The sequence below is a fragment of the Carcharhinus amblyrhynchos genome, chromosome 33, assembly GCF_965287045.1.
Source record: "Carcharhinus amblyrhynchos chromosome 33, sCarAmb.v2.hapA, whole genome shotgun sequence".
NCBI classification, from domain to species: Eukaryota; Metazoa; Chordata; class Chondrichthyes; order Carcharhiniformes; family Carcharhinidae; genus Carcharhinus; species Carcharhinus amblyrhynchos.
In genome coordinates this window covers 15630725-15653165 of record NC_137356.1, presented here as the reverse complement: position 1 = coordinate 15653165, position 22441 = coordinate 15630725, and the positions used below count along the sequence as shown (strand labels likewise).

The 22441-nt window shown below is 41.8% G+C and overlaps 1 protein-coding gene across 4 annotated transcripts in view; it reads left to right on the top strand.

The window, feature by feature from the left end:
- Positions 1-22441, top strand: part of pbx4 (pre-B-cell leukemia transcription factor 4) — a 366564-nt gene that overhangs the window by 270199 nt on the left and 73924 nt on the right. For 3 of the 4 annotated variants that reach the window (XM_080216684.1, XM_080216681.1, XM_080216682.1), the window contains exon 3: positions 19451-19695. In XM_080216684.1, the coding sequence (XP_080072810.1) occupies positions 19451-19695 (245 nt within the window). Of the gene's footprint in view, positions 1-4720; positions 4788-19450; positions 19696-22441 lie in introns of those variants that run through there. The other variant, XM_080216683.1, reaches the window with a different exon arrangement.

The following is a 22441-nucleotide window of genomic DNA, read 5'->3' as shown; positions in this document are numbered from 1 at the left end:
GAGCTAGTTTGCAAACCTATGCATGAATACAGTATGGTACTTCCGCCATTCAGTGTTATAGGAAAGTAGATTGGCACAGAAATAAGAATTGATTAAGAAAGATGTATGACAGAGATAAATGGTACAGCAGGTTTATACCTAAGGTTCTTCACATCGAAAATTCCTAGTCTCCATGCTTGTGGCGGACCCGAATTAGGACTGTTCTGTGCAGTTAAGGAGAGAAAACCGTTGCTTTAAAGCAAATAGGTATTCCCAAGAATGGCACTTTTGAACTGTTGACCTTGGCCTGACCCAGGGTAGGAGAGATCAGACACGAAAACTTTATTACTGCAGTTTGCAGAGTGATCAAAACCAGAGGCTGTTTGAAGGTCTGAGAATCCTTATACAGGTAGGAGATGTGAGAATCCTTTTGTTAAATCGTGAGGGGGTTGCAGAGTGCTAGTAAATTATACTCAGGGCCAACCAAATCATTTCTGAAATATTTAGCAACCACATCCTGCACCGAATGAAGCCTGTGATGTTGCCTGTATGCCTGCTAGGTAATGTCCTCTCTTGCCACTGCATGCTTTGTTCCCAAGTCTCTGCCAAACACCAGCTGCAATTTGAAACAAGAGCTATTTTACTTCCCTTGCTGCCATTCCTGATGTGGTGCAAGTATCTGTGTTGACAGAAACCTATTCTAATTTCTCTCCCCACCACCTCTAATCAATGCCAGCTTTTTTTAAAAATACATATATAACAGTAGTAACACCACCTCTACTGTCAACTGTTGTTGAAACCCAGTGTTTGTTGCTGTGTGCTTAGTAACCAAGGCCCAGTTTTGTAAATGATACCCTGCGCTGTCTTTAATCATGAAAGACTTAATATTAATGTGCCTTCGCGCTGTTTCTCCCTTCAGTTTGAAATGAGTAATTAATGATAAATAAATGAGATATCATCAAAGGAAGCTTTGGCAGCATTCAACAAGGCTATTCCCAGCATCGTCTGTCTATATTCTACCAAAGTTATACAAAATTAACAAATTATTTTGTAACAGTTATTTTTGATACAAAAAAAAGGAAACTTTACAGCAATATGGAAGGGCGGCATGATGACACAATGGTTAGCACTGCTAACTCTCACGCCAGGGACCCAGTTTGGTTCCCGACTTGCGTCACTATCTGTGCGGAGTCTGCATGTTCTCCCAGGTCTGTGTGGGTTTCCTCCGGGTGCTCCAGTTTCCTCCCACAGTCCAAAGATGTGCTGGTTAGGTGGATTGGCAATGCTAAATTGCCTCTTAGTGTCAGAGGGATTAGCAGGGTAAATGCATGGGATTATGGAGATAAGGCTTGGGTGGGATTGTGCGGACTTGGTGAGCCGAATAGCCTCCTACACTATAGGGATTCTATAATATTAACTGGAGATGTCAGCACCTCCGGGCTATGAGCTGAACTTTAGCATATAACTCTACCTGGATTCGTTTTGAATTTTTGAAGATTAGCATCAGTTATTGTGCTGAAAATTTTAACCTTACATTTACCAGCCACATCAATAGACTTTAAGGTTTGTATTTGTTTTGTTCGTTAAAAGAAACATAGTTAACTTGAACTTAACGTTGAAAAAGTCAAAAAGGAATGAAACCAATTGGACCTTCAACCTAGGCACTGGAAATAATAGTGGCAAAGCCAGCCCCATTAACTCTGAAAAGTCTTCTGTACTAACATCTAGGGACTGGTCCCAAAATTGGGAGAGTGAGCAGTCAAGCAACAGCCTGACCTGGTCACACTCATTGAATCATACTTTACTGATAATCCCTCGGCATCACCAGCGCCACCCTGGGCCTGCCCTGTCCCAGTGTAGCATTTACCCACTAGAGATGGCAACACATTTGATACTGTTGGATAGGAATTCTCAGCCTCGAAGTTAGACCCATGAGGTTTCATGGCTACATATCAAACAGGGGTAAGAAGCCTCCTGCTAATCATCATCACATAATGCTTCCCCTCAACTGATGAATCTGTGCAGCTCCATGTTAAACATCTATTGGAAGGAGCATTGAGGATGGCAGATATCGTGGGGAGGGGTAGGACTTTAATGTCCATCACCAAGAATGGCTTGGTAGCACCACTATTCACTGAGCTGGCTAGGTCTTGAAAAGCATACCTATTAGACTGGGTCTGTGGCAGGTAAGGAGGCAACCAACAAGAAGGAAAAACCTCCTCAACCACATCTTCACAAATCTATCTGTTGCAGATACATCGGTCTATGACAGTCATAGAAAGATGGACAGTAATGGAGGCAAAGACTGTCTTCAAATTTAAGATACCCTCCATCCTGTTATGTAGCACTACTAAATGGAGACTGTGGGCGGCATGGTGCACAGTGGTTAGCATTGCTGTCAAGGACCCAGCTTGGGTCAATGTCTGTATGGAGTTTGCATGTTTTCTCTGTGTCTGCATGGGTTTCCTCCGGATGCTCCAATCTCCCCTCTCAGCCTGAAAGACGTGCTGGTTAGGGTGCATTAACCCGAACAGGCACCAGATGTGGCGACCAGAGGATTTTCATAGTAACTTCATAAAACATTACAGCACAGTACAGGCCCTTCGGCCCTCGATGTTGTTCCAAGCTATGTCCAATCCCAAGATCAAGCTATCCCACTCCCTATAATTATGGTGTACTCCATGTGCCTATCCAATAACCGCTTGAAAGTTCCTGAAGTGTCCGACTCCACTATCACAGCAGGAAATTGCAGTGTTAATGTAAGCCTTACTTGTGACTAATAAATAAACTTTACTTTATATGGGATTGATTTCCAACAGGTGTAGCAAGTTAACTGAACTTCCAGGAGGCACAGTCGACCATCAGCAGCTGCAAAATTGTAACCTCGGGGCTCGGCATAATCCTCATTCTACTAGTACCACCAAGCCAGAGGACCAACCGTAGTTAAATGAAGACAGCATGAGTGCATGCCAGGAGCAGACTAGGCATATCTGTTAATGAGGTGTCAATCTGGTAAAGCTATAAGACAAAACTACTTGTATGCCAAGCAGCAGAAGCAGTATGTGATAAGAGCTAAACAATCCCATAGTCAGTGAATCTGATTTAAGATCTGCAGTTCTGCCACATCCAGTCATGAACATTGGTGGACAATTAAACAACTAACTAGGAGAGGAGATGCCACAAAATCTCCATCTCAATGTTGCAGGAGTTCAGCAATCAATTACAGAATTACACAGGCCAATATTCAGCCAATTTGATTGACTCCATTGCTGAAGGCACTGGATAATGCAAAGGCTATGGGCCCTGGCAACATTCCAGCAGTAGTATTGAAGACTTGTGCACCAAAATTAGCCACACTCCAAGCCAAGCTGTTCAGCATAACTACAATACTGGCCTCTACCCAACAATGTGAAAAATTACTCAGGTATGTCCTGTTCACAAAAAGCAGGACACATCTAACCTGGACAATTACTGCTCCATCAGCGGCATGGTAGTACGGTGGTTAGGATGGCACGGTAGCACAGTGGTTAGCACTGCTGCTTCACAGCTCCAGGGATCTGGGTTCAATTCCTGGCTCGGGTCACTGTCTATGTGGAGTTTGCACATTCTCCTCGTGTCCGCATGGGTTTCCTCCCACAGTCTAAAGATGTGCGAGTTAGGTTGATAGGCCATGCTAAAAATATTGCCCTGAGTGTCCTGAGATGCATAGGTTAGAGGGACTCGCAGGTAAAATATGTAGGGATGTGGGGGTAGGGCCTGGGTGGGATTGTGGTCGGTGCAAACTCGATGGGCTGAAGGGCCTCTTTCTGCACTGTAGGTTCTATGATTCTACTCTCAATCATCAGCGAAAAAATGGGATGTGTCATTGATAGTGCTATCAAGCAGCAGTTACTTAGAAAAAACCTGCCCACTGATGCTCAGTTTGGGTTCCACCAGGGCCATTTGGCTTCTCACCTCATTAGAATATTAGTCAAAACATGGATCAAAGAGTTGAACTCCAGAGGTGAAGTGAGAGTGATTGTCCTTGACATCAAGGCAGCATTTGACCAAGTGTGACCAGAAACTGAAATGGATAAGCCATGTCAGCACTTTAGCTACAAGAACAGGTGTGAAGCTTCCAGTTCTGTGGCAAGAAACTCATTTTCCCAACTTCCCAAAATCTCTTCAGCATCTACAAGCCATATGTCCAGAGTTTGATGAACTCTCCATTTATTCGGATAACTGCAGCTCCCACAACACTAAAGAAAATTCAAAACCATTCAGCAGCTTGCTTGATTGGCATTCCATCTATGACCTTAAAGATTCACTCTCTCCACCAGGAGCATACAGTGTCAGCTGTGTGTATCATCCTCACGGTGCACTGCAGCAACTCATGAAGGGACATCTTCCAAACCATGACTGCTACCACCTGGAAGGACTGGGGCAGCAAATGCATGAGAACACCACCATCTTCAAATTCCCATCTAAGGCACACACTTGTGACAAACCCAAATGAAAAAGGAGGAAGAAACTTATTTGTCATTAAATTGGAGCTGGGAATTTTCAGTGGTCCCTGGCAGTCTTTGCTCATGTGTGAGCTTAGAGAATGGCCACGTGTGTGCAGTTGGTTCATTTTAATGTCATCAGGGTGATAAATGGCTCTGCAAACTTGTTCAGTTGTTTCTTTCATATCTTTAGCCAGGAAACCAGTTGTGTGCTTGTGCAGAAGAGAAAGAAGACCCAGAAGTGAAACAGCGTGAAAAGAAGATCAGACGACCTGGAAGAGGAGTGTCATTCTGAAAGAGCAGGATATGCAAGGAGAGCTGGGAGTAAGTCCCAAAACAAAGAGGAAAATCTCAAACCAGGGAGTGGACAAAAATCGCCTAGTTAGGGGCAAGGACAGGAATTTGAAATAGGTCAAGTTAAGTGAAGTTCAAAGTAAAAATCTGAGGAAAAGAATTCTGAATTAAGGAGACAAGAGCTGCAGGGAGCAGACTTGAAGCAAAGTGGGCAGGAGAAAAGACAGAAACTTTGAGAAGACAGCCAAATGTTGGTGACTCCTTACTATGGGCCTTTGGAGCAGTGGTGTTCTGCTTGGCATGAGTGAATATCTGAGAATATGCATCTTCGGTGAAGTTCAAATGTATTTGGAGAGCCAGGGGAAAGGAACGTTGGATGGACAGATTGAAATTTAGAAGTGGATCCTTGTGGAAAATGTTTGAGTAAAAGCGTCATTTGGGGGATAACTCCGAGACGAGTTCTTTGATCATAGAGATGGAAGCTTTTGTGAGATGGACAAAGTTTCAATGAGACCAGTTAGTTCATGGCGTATCAGGTATCTGGGGCAATTGATGAGAAATCCATAACATCTGCTCTATAGTGTGAATATTAAAGTGTTAGGTAGATATTGTAAATTGTATTATCTTTACAAATTTGAATGTAACTGTAAAGGTATTGTTGGGGTGAAGGAACAGTGTAGTTTGTCACACTTACTGGTATTTGTATTGAATCCTTTCCAACCGTTTGTCTATTAGTTTGCTTTGTTTAATAAATATCTTATTCTTTTGATAGAAGTTCATAAGCAGACTCCTGTGATTCTGTTCAGTAACTGCCATTCACAGTTTCTGAAAACAGTCAAGCCTGGGAGAATAACACCACTGGGATCATAACACAGTATCCTAACTTCAAATATATCGCCCTTCCTTCACTGTCATTGGGATAAAATCCTGCAACTCTGTCTCTACGTGCAGAAGTTCAAGAAAGCGGCTCATCACAACTTTCTTGAGGGCAATTAGGGATGGGCAATAAATGCTTGTCGATGTCACATCCCATGAAAGAAAAGTAAATGCCAAAATTTTATGCCAAACTTTGCCATGGTAATTTATGGTGACATTTCCAAAGAATAAATTGGAATATTAAACTCAACAGAAATCATCATAAACAGTTGGAACTGAGGAAAGCTACGCATCACGTTCTTTCTTTAATCCCTTCTTTATTTTACTGCTCTTATGAAACCATCAAAGTACGAATTGTGCTTTTTTAGTCTGACGTATTTAAGAAAATGAACTTATGTAAGTTTTTCTTTTTTTCATTGTAACATAAAGGATTCAAAAACCTAGCAGACAACACAATGTTAATGGACTAATGCAATTCCATAGTTGTAATGTGGGAGAAAGCAGATGAGAGAGGAAATGTGAACGTAGCCATGTTTCTGCATGATGCTTATGAATTTCCTTGGGCTTATACTTCAGCTCATACACTTATGCCCATAGCTCCTATAACAAGATAGGACATGTCGGACAGTGCGGTTTTAATGCTGCTGAATGCTTTATTGTGGATTACCCGATGTTAAAATAAGGCTAATGTGGAAAGCTGCAACTGCACCCCCTTCATCAGCCAACTTGGCTCTTGTGTTAAATAGCAATCTTATTTCCAAATTTCACACTGTGTATGAACCTTTTGGTGCTACATCTACCTGTCGTTCCACACAAAACAGCTGCAGAATGTTAACGTATCGGAAATTGACTGTGAAATGGTGCTGTTACCTGAATATGTACAAAACTAGTGCTGCTTTTTATTGAAGGCTAGTGTTTTTCAGACCAGGATGGAGAGGCCAATGTAAGTACCAAAATCAAACAGAAGATGCAAAGACAAAAAGATGAAAGGACTGAGTCAATTATTGATCCAGTTTGAAAGCTTTGTTGTAGAGGAAAGCTCATTTTTTTACTATTAGTCAAGGAATTTTAGGGATATCTCTTATTGCTTTTTTTTACTGGTGCTAATACTCTAGGTATGATCAAATGCACAGTATTTGCATACACCTGGAATAGATTTTGAATGATTTTAAACTAACTTTCACCTTGTTCATCGATGATTCCGGTCAATTTACTAAGCTTTGCTGTTGCTGGTTGTATACTGTCGGTCTCATAATTCCTACCACAATCCGGTGCTTAGCACTGTTCCTTATTACTGAGACCATGTTGATTGCTTTCCCACTCTCTTCTTAATTTCCTAGCAGCACCATTCCAGGCACTGGTATTGAGAAACTTTGTCCATGCAGAATTACCTGCGACTAGCTATGGCAAACACAGCTATAGGATATACTGAATGGTGCAATCCAGTGTTCTCTCAATCTGTGGCAGTCATGATGAGAAGGAAGAACTGGGATATGACTATGAGTGGAGGAGAGGGATATATCACAGTGCCAGGGACTGGGGTCGCTGAGTTTCAATGTCCTGAGGGAAGAGCGCCCCAACTCTGGAGGGGCCTTCAGAGTGAGCCCTGTCCCAAGATGGGGGTGAAGGTTTAATGTCACTTTCTCACTCTACCCATACCTGTCAGCCTAAAGATTGAGGCCTAACTTTCTGGGCAGATTTCCTGCCCGCCCAAGTGTGAAATAGTGAGAGTTTGGGTGGGCATGTTCGTGGGGAGAATCCTGTCCAACCTATTTTATGCTCCTCCCTGTCAGAGCCCACCTTGGGTAGAGTGTAACATTCTGCCCATGGGCTTCAATCCTGACTAGTAGGTTTGGAACTCTCCCAACTCAAGGTGAAATGGATCAAAACATGGTAGACCAGTTCAGGAGGCATTCAGCTGATGACCACACTGAGAAGTGTGAGGCCACCCGTGGAGGCATTTCAAGCAGCTGTAGTCTGGGAAAGTTGTAGAAATCTATCCATCATCTGGGAACTTTTAAATTCATATGTGAACATTTGTAAAGCTTCCTCCTGCTTCTTATGATACCTGCTGTTACATATACTGCTCATTTTCAAATGTTCTTTTGATTAAATAAAGATCACTCTTGGAAATGTAACTGAGGAAAATATGCGGCTTACACAAGCTAATCACTCTGTTTAAGAGTTTAACCATTTATCAATAGATGTATCACTCTTTATGGCGCATAGTTCGATGTCCTATCCATTAAGTTAAATGAAAATCAAATGGAAAATGTTCCTTCAAAACAATCTACACCAGACTAGTATTTACCAGAACTTTATGATATGTCAGTTTGGTACGAGATAAATGTTACAGTTTTAATTCTGTAGCTTATTTGGCACTTAGCTTCCAGCTGCAGCAAATATTGGACTGATAATGTGCTGGCTGATGCCAATTGTGATGCACTGGCTCCCCATATTGAGCAGGGAGGCCTGAGGTTTTACCATGCCCAATACATCCAATGTGCTTTAAGGTAATGAGTGTGTGTCTCGTCTGCATGAAGCACATGCACAGTATATGCTCAGGGAGCTCATTATAGCCTTAAATCTCACTCATGTTTCTCCCATTGGGCCCAGATGCATTTCAGCATCTATGAATGCCACCTTATTTCTCCCCAACGGACTGAATCTGTCTCACGACAATTGAATTTTCAGGACACATCCAAGTATCAATCAGTGGAGCTTTCACTATCCCTTACAGTGAATGATGAAGGTTCTTGATGTGTTTTGCCCTGGTGCTTCCTTTTAGCCCAAAATGTATGGGATGTCATTTCTACTTCCTAACCTTGTGCTCCTTCTAAATATTCAACCAGTAAAAAGATGAAGTGAGTGTATGCTGCTGGCTTTCAGTGTTTGCCTAAAATGGATTGAGGTGATGCAATTTCCTTCGTAGGGCGAGAAGATAACGCTACAAATAAAAATACCGCAGTTATTCAAAAAATGGATACCAGGGCTGCACATTGAATGATACTACTGTGGTCATTTGAGTTGAGTTGAAAGGAGATTGGGATATGTTCAAAGGGGCAACATTTGTGCTAACTCCTGCTATTCCCCTACAGTTTACCAATTCCTCAGTTTTAGCCAAAGAATTAAAGTGCTTTGTGGGAGCAAATACCTGGATATCATTTAGACAGGTGAAGCCCTCCATTTTGACTGGTTCAATCTAATTTCACCTTCCAGATGCCTCAAAGTCCTCTAGTTTACAGCAGTACCAAGCATTCCTGATATAAATCACATTTGATCCTAAAAACCTGGTTGCTGCATTGCAAAGAAAGAAAAACTTGTACTTATATAGCACCTTTCACAGCCTTGGGATGTCCTAAAATACTTTACAACCAACGGAATGCTGTTGAAGTGTAGTTGCTGTTGTTGAAATGCAGCAATCAACTCCCATAAACAGCGCTTGATAATGATTAGACGGGCTGTTTTAGTTATGTTGATAGAAGGATAAATGTTTCCCAGTACACTGGGAAACCTGCCTGTTCTTCTGCAGTAGTACCCAGAGAGGGCAGATGGAGCCTTGCTGCAAAAGAAGGCACCTCTGGCATCATTATTACACTAGATTGTTGTGGTCATCAGCTGAATGCCTCCTGAACTGGGCTGCCATGTTTTGATCCACTGGGAGAGTTCCAAACCTACTAGTCAGGATTGAAGCCCATGGGACAAAATGTTACGTTCCACCCAAGGTGGGTTCCGAGGGGGAGGAACTTAAACCACCACCTCTAACTTGGAGGCAAGAGTGTTACGTCCGAGACCTGGCTGACACCATGTAGCTACGTTAAATACGGTGGCTTGCAGCATCACACCAGTACTGACTATGGGCTCCTCAGTGGAGGCCTTCAAATCTTATGGGTGGAATGGCACAATCTCTCAAATGGCTCCATGAATCATTGGTATTGTGAACATTTGCAGCCATCAACTTGTGATTCAGAGCCCTGAGTTTACCAGCAATGGATTTAAAAAATAGCTGTCTCTTCTGGAATTCTACCTGTACTTTTTTCTTCCTGCTTTACAAAGTGTGCCCTCCTGTAACTCTCAAACAGCCATGAACAGAACATTAATATACTAAAGTGTGCAAAGTGCTAGCCACATCTTTACAATTGATTGGGCTGTTTCTTTCAGGCACTCAAAACAAGTTTTTAAAGTTTATTTATTAGTGTCACAAGTAGACTTACCTTAACATTGCAATGAAGTTACTGTGAAAACTCCCTAGTCACCACACTCCAGCGCTTGTTTGGGTACACAGAGAATTTAGCATGGCCAGTGCACCTAACCAGCATGTGTTTTGGACTGTGGATGGAAACTGGAGGAAACTCACATAGACACGAAGAGAACATGCAAACTCCGCACAGACAGTGACCCAAGCCGGGACTCGAACCTGAGTCCCAAATGCTGTAAGGCAGCAGTGCTAACCACTATGCCACTGTACCATCCCTAGTGTAGTTTATGATCTGACAAGGCAGTAGTTATATTGAAATGTTGCAATGTAAGGTTGTAAAGGAATGATTGTGTAAGTAAAAGAAGGATCAAGTGTGAGATCAGGTATAATGCCTGTTCTTGTCAGCTTGGATCTTCTTGCGTATCCCTTTTGTAGGGACCATGAATTGGATTCACTTTGAATCCAAATTGCTTTTGGAGCAAGCAGGATGGATTAAGAGCCTTGCCCCAAGAGCTTGCTCACTCTGCGTATTGGCTTTCTGACTCTGAGAAAGGAATAACATTTTAACACGGGAAGGAATGAACTGCAATGGATAATAACGGATCTTGAGTTTTATATTCTGCTCCTTTGAAAGTTTCACCCAAGTTAATATCCCTTGTATAAAACAAACCCCTTGTCTGTATTAGATTACATAATAGTTTTGTCATTTTTATTCGTCTTGGAACAAATTTCATAATATTATGTATCCATGGGCTATCCCAAGTTTTTCTTTTCTTATCTGGTGGTTTCATATTTCAATCCTTTTCCTATCGCAAGCCTGTCCAAGGTCCAATCCTTTTGATTTGCCTCAGGATTTTCCCCACGCATCTCTTATGCTTGTGTGAGACTCCAAATGATGGGTAGATAAATTTTAGCCAAACAATTCAGTTACATTTAGTTAGCTTACTGCTTTCTTCATCAAAAGCTATTTGATAGTATGCTGACAACGACCAAGTGTGTAAAGATGTAGATCAACCGTTGATGGGGCACTACGCTAGATGTGTGTAAACTGTTGGGAGTGTTTCTGAATTTAGTGTTTCATACATAGTCACTTAACATGGCAGTAAATCTTTCACATCACTCAAGACTGTTTCTTGGTGAAATTTTGCAATTTGCTTTGTTTTCTGTTCCCAGGCCTGGTTCCAGACGCCCTGTTGGGCAGCATGGTGGCACAGTGGTTAGCGCTGCTGCCACACAGTGCCAGGGACTCGGGTTCGATTCCCAGCTTAGGCCACTGTCTGTGCGGGCAATGTTCTCCCCACGTCTGCGTGGGTTTCCTCTGGATGTTCCAGTTTCGTCCCGTAGTCCAAAGATGTGTGGGTTAGGTTGATTGGCCATGTTAAATTTCCCCTTACTGTCAGGGAGATTAGCAGGGTAAATACGTGAGGTTACAGAAATAGGACCTGGGTGGGATTGTGGTTGCTGCAAACTCAATGGGCCGAATGGCCTCCTGCACTGTAGACATACTATGATTCTATTTTATCTTACCTGGAACCAATTCCTCTGTCTGTTTATATTCTTTAATACTCATTATGCTGAACTTGTCACATGATCCACTTCGTATTTTTTAGTTTCAGTCCATCCTGTCTTGTCTGTTTATCTGGCTTTCACCTTCCTTTTCACTGTCCTGTCTTTGTTTCTCTCTCTCGATTTGTCATTTTTCTCTTCCTCCTCTTTCTCTCTCTCACGTTGATTTCTCTCTCATTCATTCTTCTGCTCATTTTGTAGTTTGAAAGTGAAGGTATAGCCATTGGGAAAGAATCTAGCCAGGTTCTTTGGCCTACTTTAGTATAATGAATTTCAGGACATTAGTAGAAAGCAACTTGGAGGAGATGGTCTGTATTTCCTTGCTCCATATCTGCTTCCCACAGCCTGTGGGTTCCCTTTCATTCCATTCCCACCATTCCTTCTCTTCCTAGCTGCATCACCCTGTCTTGATGATCTTAGCTCCATTTTATCACATTTCTCCGCATGGTAACACAGTGCTTAATACTGCTGCTTCACAGGGACCCGGGTTCAATTCCTAGCTTGGGACGCGGTCTATTGGGAGTTTGCACATTCTCCCATTCTGTGTGGGTTTCCTTCAAGTGCTCCGGTTTCCTCCCACATTCTGAAAGACGTGTTGGTTAAATGCATTGGCTGAGCTAAGTTCTCCCTCAGTGTACCCAAGCAGGCACCTGACTGTGGGGACTCAGGGAATTTCACAGTAACTTCATTGCCTCACTTGTGACTAATAAATAAGCTTTACTTTACTTTTTCCCCTTTTGATGAGGACAGGCAGAAACAAAAAAAAAGAGGATCACAGGACAAGTTCAGAGTAATTAGCGTTGAAGAATAGAACGAGGCAGAGAGAAAGAGATGGTAGTGAACTGGTAATCCAGAGAACCAGTCTAATGCTGTGGGAAATGGGTTCACATCCCACGTGGCAACTGGCAGAATTTATATACAGTTAATCAAAAAATCTGGAACATAATAACTATCTCATCCTATCACTTATAAACCCGAACCTTCTGTAAACAAAAAAAAGACTTCCATTTATGTAGTGGCTTTCATGATCACCAGACATCTCAAAGTGCTTTACAATCAATGACGTTTCTTTTGAAGTGTACTTACTGATGTAAATACAGCAGCTAATTTGTGCACTGCACATTCCCACAAACAGCAAGATGATAATGACCAGATAATCTGTTCTGGGATGTTGACTGATCAGGATAAATATTGGCCAGGACACAGGGGAGAGCTCCCCTGTTCCTCCTCGAAATATTGCCAGAAGATCTTCTGTGTCCATCTGAGAGAGCAGCTTGGTTTGACATCTCATTTGTCACCATTATCCTCTCCTCCCCCCTGTCTGTTGAATCTTAGCTGCCACTGGGCTGGGAAACCAGCAGTCTCATTTTTAAGTTGCAAATTTTCTGTATTTGCGCAAGAATGACTGGAGGCGGGGAGCCAAGTGTTGGAGGTCCAGGAGCAAGTCAGAATGTGGAAAGGCTCAGAGCAATGGTGTATATATAACTGGCACTTGGAGAATACAGATGGTCAGGGAAATGGTGGAAAGCTATTGGGCTTTTAAAAAGATACGGACAAGGTAGCAAAGAAAGAAGGAACTGGGCATTAAAAAAAAGGAAAACAGGAGAAGAAACACAATAAAAAACAATGGGAGCAAAAAATTGTAAGGTAGGGACACAGCTGGTTGTTAGCAGTAAGAAGTCAGGGACAAGAGTTTGCATGAGAGGAAGTGACATGAGAGAATGCTATGACAATGAGGTACATTTGGAAATAGTGCCACAGCGACACCTAGCTTTGGGAGGACTGAAAGTGAAGCATAATATTAAGCGTCATATAATCATGGATACATATCTCAGCTTAAAGCAGACTGTCAGTGTGACAGAATTTATATGACACAATATTCCTGTAAGCACAGGGAATGTGCAAAATGTAAAACTTAACATGTTATATTGTTATGTCTGCCTATATAAATATCTAAGAGGTTGAGCAGCCAAGAGGGAGAAACATTGTGAGAAAACTGGATCCAAATTGGTTCTAAAGTTTTTGACGGGGTTGAGATAACACAGGGGCCTTTGGGGTCTCTGTCGTGAGACTCCCAGTTAAAGCTGAGCTACCTACCAGAGTTTATAAGTTAAAGCATTGTAATTTACCCTTTATTATGAACAGTGTATAAACATTATTGAGGCCTTTTCTTGATGCGTTTTATTCAGGTTTGTAATATAATGGATTGGGCTGCTCATGGTTCTCTGGATGTTTCCAGAGCACCAGGAACTCTTAATCTAGTGCTCTGCTTTTGTTGTTCTGAGCGATAGGTCTGTCACCGTGTCTATAAAAGCTAGTCCAAGATAGGTATCCAAGTTGAGTTTGTGCTATCACATTGCCTGTTTCTGCAGGCATGTGTAACAGCAGATGCTGAAAACACTCAGTGGATGAGGCAGCATCTGTGGAGAGAGAATCAGGAATTAACGTTTCAGGTCTCTGATCTTTCATCATAACTGAGAAAAGTTAGGAATGTAATGATTTTAAACAAGGGGGGAGAGGTGAGGAGAAAAAGTCAAAGGGTAAGTCTAAGGTGAAAATGGGGGAAATTAAACCTCAAAGTAGTTGGTGGTGCAAGACTTGAAGGAAAGGCTAATGGAACACGGAATAAGAAAATATGTGTCTAGAGGAGGTGGAAATGTCAGAGTAATGAATGGATGCCATCTGAAAACAAAAGCAATCTCCATTTTGTCCACACACATACCTTAGATGTTACTGTCATTTCAATTCTCCGCCTTGCTCACCGTCCTGAGCCTCAAAGAATCATCCAGACTCAAAACCTTGGCTCTATTCTCTCTCCACAGATGCTGTCAGACCTGCTGAGATTTTTCAGCATTTTCTGTTTTTGTTTCCAATTCCAGCATCTTCAATATTTTGCCTTTGTTTCCAGCATTTCTCTTTTTAATTTTTGAGTTCCAGCATCCGCAATATTTTGCTTTCACATTACTGGCTGTAAACATTTGGAGCTAGCTTGGTCGTGGTTTATGGACAGTTGGAGGGAGAGAGAGGGACATTGACAGACAGCTGTAGCGGAAAGAAACTTGTCTGTCTGGTTTGCTGATCAAACCCCAGAATTTTGCTGTGCTCTATATAAAGCCTGTCAGGTATTTTGTTTAGAAGAAAATTGTTGTTGGAGTGATGAGATGTCACTAAGTATCGAGGTCACACTGTCTGCTTGTAAGTGTTTGCATAAGCTACAAGAAGAAAAACAAACTACTATTGTTAAATACCTCAGACCACTAAACCATGAAATGGGTCAGCCAGCATTTTTAAGAGATTTAAGACCTTTAAAATCCAAGATAGAGGAAGGTCCTCGCACATTAATTGTTTGTATATTCTTAAAAGATTATTTTTACCTGATGTATATTTCCAGCATTGCTGCCCTTGATTCCTGAAACTGAGCCAAAAATGCCTTTTGCATATAAAGGGAAGTGTTTCAGTTTTTCCAATTCACTGCTAGAGAGGCACAAACAGTAAATTAGATGCAGTACCGCTAAATTCAAGCACATGTTTGAAACAGTGGAACGTATTTTTGATTTGTCCATCTGTTATTTGAAACAAACATTTGTGATACTATTGCAAAAACAGGGAGATTCATATCAAATTCCAAAGCTTCCAATTTTGGGACGGCATAGTTGTTAGCTCTGCTGCCTCACAGCTCCAGGGACTCAAGTTTGATTCTCGGCAAAAGTCACTGTCTGTGTGGAGTTTGCATGTTCTCCCCTTGTCTGTGTGGGTTTCCTTCGGGTGCTCCAGTTTCCTCCCACAGTCCAAAGATGTGCAAGTTGGGTGCATTGACCATACTAAATTGCCCCTTGGTGCCCCAGGATGCATAGGCTAGAAGGATTAGCAGGATAAATATGTGGGAGTAGGGGGGGTAGGGTGGGATTGTCATCAGTGCTGACTCGATGGGCACTGTAAGATTTCTATGTGGTGCAAAATCTGGCGGCAGACTTTCTGTTCTTGAAGGTAATTGCAAAAGGACTGTAACTTGGTTTAAAATTGATTGCGGAAAATGGAGGGAAGTCATTCATTATGTCTTATGATTTGGTGGCGTGTTTGATCTGGGCCTCATGTGGAAAGTATTTTCAGATTCTATTCAACTGCCCATCTCAGTTTATTAAATAAAGTGGCATACTCCCTCTACTGGAAATGTGGGAAAAACAATCAGCGCAATAAGCAAAATCTTCATCTTCATGATCTTCATGCAGCAAGCATTACGGACTTTATACGTGTGCACATTGAGCACTACAGTAACATAACCAGCATAGAAAGCAATCATACAGTGCGAACTAATGTTTATAAAATACGTTTAGGATTTTTTTCTGAATCTAATCTGTAGCATTGATTGCTGATTTTACTCGATGCATAACTGAAGAATGATGTTTTTGAAAAATGGAAGTATTTTAATATGGGATCAGTTAATCAGGAATCAACGTTAAGATCTTTTAACCGATTATTGATGCTGGGAGAATTGACCTTCATTATTTTAAAAGCATTTGTCAAAATTCAATATTGCAGTTTAATTTTAATATGGATTTTGAAGAAATATAAAATTTTAATGAAGTAAAAATGGTAAATGTCAATATCACACTTTAAATTATAAGCTAGGTATTGACTTTTGAAATGATTTGCTAACCTGAGTGGGTAGATTTGTACAGTAGCTCCATTGCAAGTTTTAATTCTGGAATATTGCATTCACGGAAGCTTACAGCCAGCAGAACACAAACCTCAGGGCACAAGCCAAGGCTGACTAGACCATTTGGGAAGAGTTTATTCATTTAGCTATTTTCACAGAATCACAGATATGTTTGTTACAGGGCAGAAAGAGGCCATTTGGCTCATCCTGTCAGCACCGGCCCTTCAAATGGGCATTATCAAGTGCCTTTTCTCTGCACCCTTTACCTTTGTTTCTATTTTTTAAAAAAATCTAATGCCTTCTTGAATGCCTTGATCGTGTATTCCAGACCTAACCACTCGCTGTGTGAAAGTTTTCTCTTGCATAACATTTGCTTATTTTGCAAATCACTTTCAATCTGTGCTGTCTCATTCTCGATCCTTTTCCGAGCGGGAACAGTTTCTCCCTGTTTACTCTGTCCAGCCCACTCATAATTTTGAACATCTCTATCAAATCTGCTCTTTGCCGCCTTCTCGCCAAGGAAAACAGTCCCAACCTCTCCAATCTATCCTCATAACTGAAGTTTCTCATTCCTGAAATCATTCTTGTATACCTCTTATGCATTCTCTCCAATGTGTCCTGTAGTGGGCCACCCAGAACTGTATAAAATACTACAGTTAATTAAAAGATCTATTTTGAATTATTTCAAGATAGTTCAAAATTAGAATTAAATGTTTCTTCAGAGTGTAAGTTGAATCTCCCTCTAAATTACAGTAATGTCATCAACAACAACAACTTGTATAGTATCATTTTTCAATTCATTTGTGGGTGTGTGTGTTGCTGGCTAATGTGATGAAACGTCCCAAGGCGTTTCCAGCTGCATTATGGAACAAAATATGTAACTGATGGCTGCTAGGGAAGTTGGAGAAATAAATAGTGATGTCTTGAGGAGTGTGCATATTACAGAGAAGGCGGTGTTGTAAGTTTTGAAGTGCATCAAGGTAGATAAATCCCTGGAACCTGATGAAATGTATCCCAGGAGGTTGTGGGAGGCTAGGGAGGAAATTGCGAGTTCCCTAGTAATGATATTTGAATCATCGACATACACAGGTGAGGTACCTGAAGATTGGAGGATGGCAAATGTTGTGCCTTTGTTTAAAAAGGGCTGCAGGGAAAAGTCTGGGACCTACAGGTCAGTGAGCCTAATGTCTACAGTGGGTAAGTTGTTCGAAGGTGCTCTGAGAAATAGGATCTACAGGCATTTAGAGAGGCAAAGACTGATGAGGGACGGTCAGCATGGCTGACCATGAGTGGAAAATAATGTTTCACGAATTTGATTGAGTTTTTTGGAGGGGTAACCAAGAAGATAGATGAGGGCAGTGCAGTTGACGTTGTCGACATGGACCTTAGCAAGGCCTTTGACAAGGTTGTTGCAGAAGGTTAAACATCATGGGATCCAGGATGAGGTAGCCAATTAGATGTAAAATTGGCTTGATGACAGAAGACAGAGAGCGATTGTAGACAATTATTTTTCAAACTGAGGCCTGTGACCAGCAATATGCCTCAGGGATCAGTGCTGGGTCCACTGTCATTTGTTACTATATTAATGATTTGGGTGAGAATTTAGGAAGCGTACTTAAGTAAGTTTGAAGATGACATCAAGATTGACGGCATAGTGGACTGTGAAGAAGATTATTTAGGATTGCAACGGGATCTTGACCAGTTGAACTAGTGGGCCATTGAATGGCAGATGGAGTTTAATTTAGATAAATGTGAGGTGATGCATTTTGGTAGATCAAACCAAGGCAGAACTTACTCAGTTAATGGTAGGGAGTTGAGGAGAGTTATAGAACAGAGAGATTTAGGTTTATAGCTCCTTGAAAGATCAGCCATGATCTTATTGAATGGCGGGGCAGGCTCGAAGGGCTGGATGGCCTACTTCTGCTCCTATTTCTTATGTTCTTATGTTCTTATGAAAGTGGAGTCACAGTGGACAGGGTGGTGAAGAACGAATTTGCCATGCTTGGTTTCAGTGGTCAGAACATTGAATACAGGAGTTGAGAAATCTTTTTGAACTTGTACGAAATATTAGTAAGGCTACAGTTAGAATATTGTGTACAGTTCTGGTCACCCTATTATAGGATATTATTAAACTAGAAAGAGTGCAGAAAAGATTTACTAGGATGTAACAGGACTTGATGGTTTGAGTTATAAAGAGAGCGTGGATAGACTAGGACTTTTTTTCTCTGGAGCATAAGAGACTTAGGGGTGATCTTATAGAGGTCTAAGGTCGATAGTCAGCATCTTTTCCCAAAGGTAGGGGAGTCTAAAACTAGAGGGCATAGGTTTAAGGTGAGAAATACAAAAGGGTCCAGAAGGACAATTTTTTCATGCCCTCTAGTTTTAGACTAGATTGGTGAGTGTCTGGAACGAGCTGCCAGAGATAGTAGTAGAGGTGGGTACATTTTTATCTTTTAAAAAGAATTTAGACAGTTACATGGGTAAGATGGGTAGAAGGAAGTGGGCCACATGCAGGTAACTGGGAATAGTTTTGTGATTAAAAATTGGGAGGCATGGACAAGTTGGGCCAAAGGACCTGTTTTCCTGCTGTAAACCTCAATGACTCTGAGTCACATAAATAGATATTAGGCCAGGTGATGAAAAGCTTGATCGAGGAGGTAAGCTTTAAGAGATGCACGTAGGGAATTCCAAGACTTGGGGCCGACACAACTGAAGGCACAACCACTTGGTGGCACAGTTATGATTTGGGAATGCGCAAGAGAATGGCTAATATCTCAGAGGGCCATAGTGTTGAAAGGCTTTGCTGAGATAGGGGAGGCCGATTTGAAACAAAATGGGAATGTGTGGGACATGCTGTAAGACACGGGCAGCGTATGACCTCAGCTTTATGGAGACCAGCCAGTTGTGTATTGCATTGGTCAAATCTAGATGTATGCAGGCATGGGTGAGGGTTGTACAGAATGTACTGAAAAATAATGTGCTGTGTTAGGTGACACAGTGGTTAGCACTGCTGCCTCACAGCGCCAGGGACCCAAGTTCGATTCCCAGCTTGAGTCACTGTTTGGAGTCTGCACGCTCTCCCCATGTCTGCGTGGGTTTTCTCCGGATGCTGCAGTTTCCTCCCACAGTCCAAAAGATGTGCTGGTTAAGCAGATTGGCCATGCTAAATTCTCCCTCAGTGGACCTGAACAGATGCAGGAGTGTGGTGATTAGAGGATTTTCATAGTAACTTTGTTGCAGTGTTAATGTAAGTCTACTTGTGAATAGTAAAATAAACTTTAAAAAGCTCTGGCAGCTGTAGCTAGAGGCAAAGTGATTCCCCCCCCCACCCCACCCCCACCCCTGTTGGATGTTTCCATTGTAATGACTGTAACATTCTTCTTCTTCTCTTCACAGTGCTGAGTATTCGAGGTGTCCAGGAAGAGGAGCCCCCGGATCCACAATTGATGAGATTGGATAACATGCTGTTGGCTGAAGGAGTGTCTGGGCCTGAGAAAGGCGGAGGGTCAGCAGCAGCTGCAGCCGCGGCAGCAGCATCAGGTGGATCACCGAATGACAACTCCATCGAGCACTCCGACTATAGAGCCAAACTCACACAAATCCGACAGATTTACCACTCGGAGCTGGAGAAATATGAGCAGGTATGTAACCAAATAATGTGAAGGGTTATACAGCCCAACATCAAATTCCAATTCAAATCCCATACCTCAAACAAATCCATTCATTAAAATCTGTTTAAACAAGAAGTGAAACAAAGAGGGTAAACCTTTTAGAACTGAAGTGAGGAGAAATTTCTTCACCCAGAGGGTGGTGATTGGGTGTAAATGCTGAGGCCAAAACAAAGTGGGATTTCAAGAAGAAATCAGATATAGCTCTTGAGGCTAAAGGGATATGGGGGAGGAGGAAGACGGGATCAGGATATTGAATTTGATGATCAGCCAGGATCATAATGAACAGTGGAGCAGGCTTGAAGGGCCGAATAAGAACATAAGAACTAGGAGCAGGAGTAGGCCATCTGGCCTCTCGTGCCTGCTCCGCCATTCAGTAAAATAATGGCTGATCTCTTTGTGGACTCAGCCCCACTTACTTGCCTGCTCACCATAACCCTTAATTCTTTTGCTGTTCAAAAATGTATGTATCCTTGCCTTAAAAACATTCAATGAGGTAGCCTCAACTGCTCCACTGGACAGGGAATTCCACAAATTCACAACTCTTTGTGTGAAGAAGTTCCTCCTCAACTCAGTTTTAAATCTGCTCCTTCCTTATTTTGCGGCTATTCCCCCTAGTTCTAGTTTCACCTGCCAGTGGAAACAACTTCCTACTTCTATCTTATCTATTCCCTTCATAATCTTATATGTTTCTATAAAATCTCCCCTCATTTTTCTGAATTCCAATGATTATAGTATACTCAGCCTCTCATAAGCCAATCCTCTCAACTCTGGAATCACTGCACTCCATCCAGTGCCAGTATATCCGTTCTCAAGTAAGGAGACCTAAACTGTACACAGTACTCCAGGTGTGGCCTCACCAGCACCTTACACAGCTGCAACATAACTTTGCTGTTTTTAAACTCCTTCCCTCTAGCAATGAAGGACAAAATTCCATTTGCCTTCTTAATTATGTGCTGCACCTGCAAATCAACTCCTTGAGATTCCTACACAAAGACATCCAGATCCCTCTGCACAGCAGCATGCTGCATTTTTTTTACCATTTAAATAATGGTCCATTTTGCTATTATTCCTACCAAGATGGATGACCCCACATTTACCAACATTATACTTCATCTACCAGACCCTCGCCCACTCACTTAGACTGTCAATATCCCTTTGCAGACTTTCTGCACACTTTGCTCTGTCACCTATCTTAGTTTTATCTGTGAATTTTGACACACTACACTTGGTCCCCAACTCCAAATCATCTATATAAATTGTAAATGGCCTACTCCTTCTATTTTCCATATATGAAATGTTTGATATAAAATAGAGATAGAAAGTGCTGGAAATACTTAGCAAGTCTGGCAGCATCTGTGGAGAAAGAAAAACAGAGTTGACTTTTCAGAGCTGAAAGAAAGTTTCAGGTTGATTTACTGTCAACAGTAAACTATTGACCTACAATTGGCTCCTACATAATCTCTGGAAAATGGCAACTGATGTAAATCTTGATAATAGCAGAAGCTAAATTGCAAAACTGTTCAAAGAAACTGTTATTTTTATTGAGATCTATTTGTAGCACAGCTACTGCTGCCTAAAGGTAAATTAATCTGGCAAATGTTATCATTTTATAGACTAAAGTGTGAAGTGGAGAAAGTTTACTCAGCTACTGCATCCGTGTCTATCAAAATCATGGGTAGAATTTTAAGTATGGTGACTGTTCGGCTGGAGGTTGGAGGCAGGTATTCCTGAGCTCCAACATCCTGGGGAGGGTACGCGCCCCAACTCTGAGGGGGCCTTCAGAATAAGGTCTCTGCCCGAGATGGGAAAGTGTAAATGTCACTTCCTACTCTACCCACACCCTCTCCTGCCATCTAAAAAATTGAGGCCAGGTGGGAATAAAGCCTTTTATTGGCCATTAAGTCTCCCATTCAAGCCCTTGCCTTCCCAAGCATGAAATTGCATCTGGATTTGGGCAGGTGGATTTCCAGGCCGAATCCCCCAATCCTGCCCTGCCCTGCCTTGAACCCCGCCCCCCCGCCCCAGAACCCACCTTGGGGCAAGCATCAAATGCTGCCCATGTGTCTGTATGTACCTCATGTCAGCTGTTTTCATTATGAATTCCTATGTGTACATATGTATATGGAAATTTCCTATGTAAACATGTCAGGTTGTAATTACAGACATATGCAGTAGAGGCAGTTTCCTTGTGAAATAAACACATTTTATAATGGCAAAATCCAATCCAAAATCTAATGAGAAAAACAAAGGTTTTGTCAGCACAAAGTGTGAACAGCACTAGATTTTTAATAATTAGATCTTTCTGTCATTTTTTGTACTTCATGTTCTAGAAACTTCCACACTGCCATCAGGCTACATCACTGAAGTCAGTTCAGTTTGCAAACTGTGCGACCAGTGTAGCATCTCCTATTTGACTTCTGACAGTTCCAAGAGTGTTACAGATTATAGTATTGGACTAACTGAAAGCTAAGCAGTTCAAAATTCTGCAAACAGCAATAAGCATCTTCAGTTAACGTGGGGGATATAATATTGGGGAGAAGCCTTTCCAGATGAGCTACATGTCTAGCAGGATGCCGGGTACTTGATAGCGAATGTTTTGAAGGCATGTTTCAACTTGCGGTGATTGTAAACATTGAAGAACTTCCTAACAGCATTAGTGAACTTTGAAAAGCTTTCTATATTCTGCAAAAATACAGGCTTAATCCAAGCCTATGAA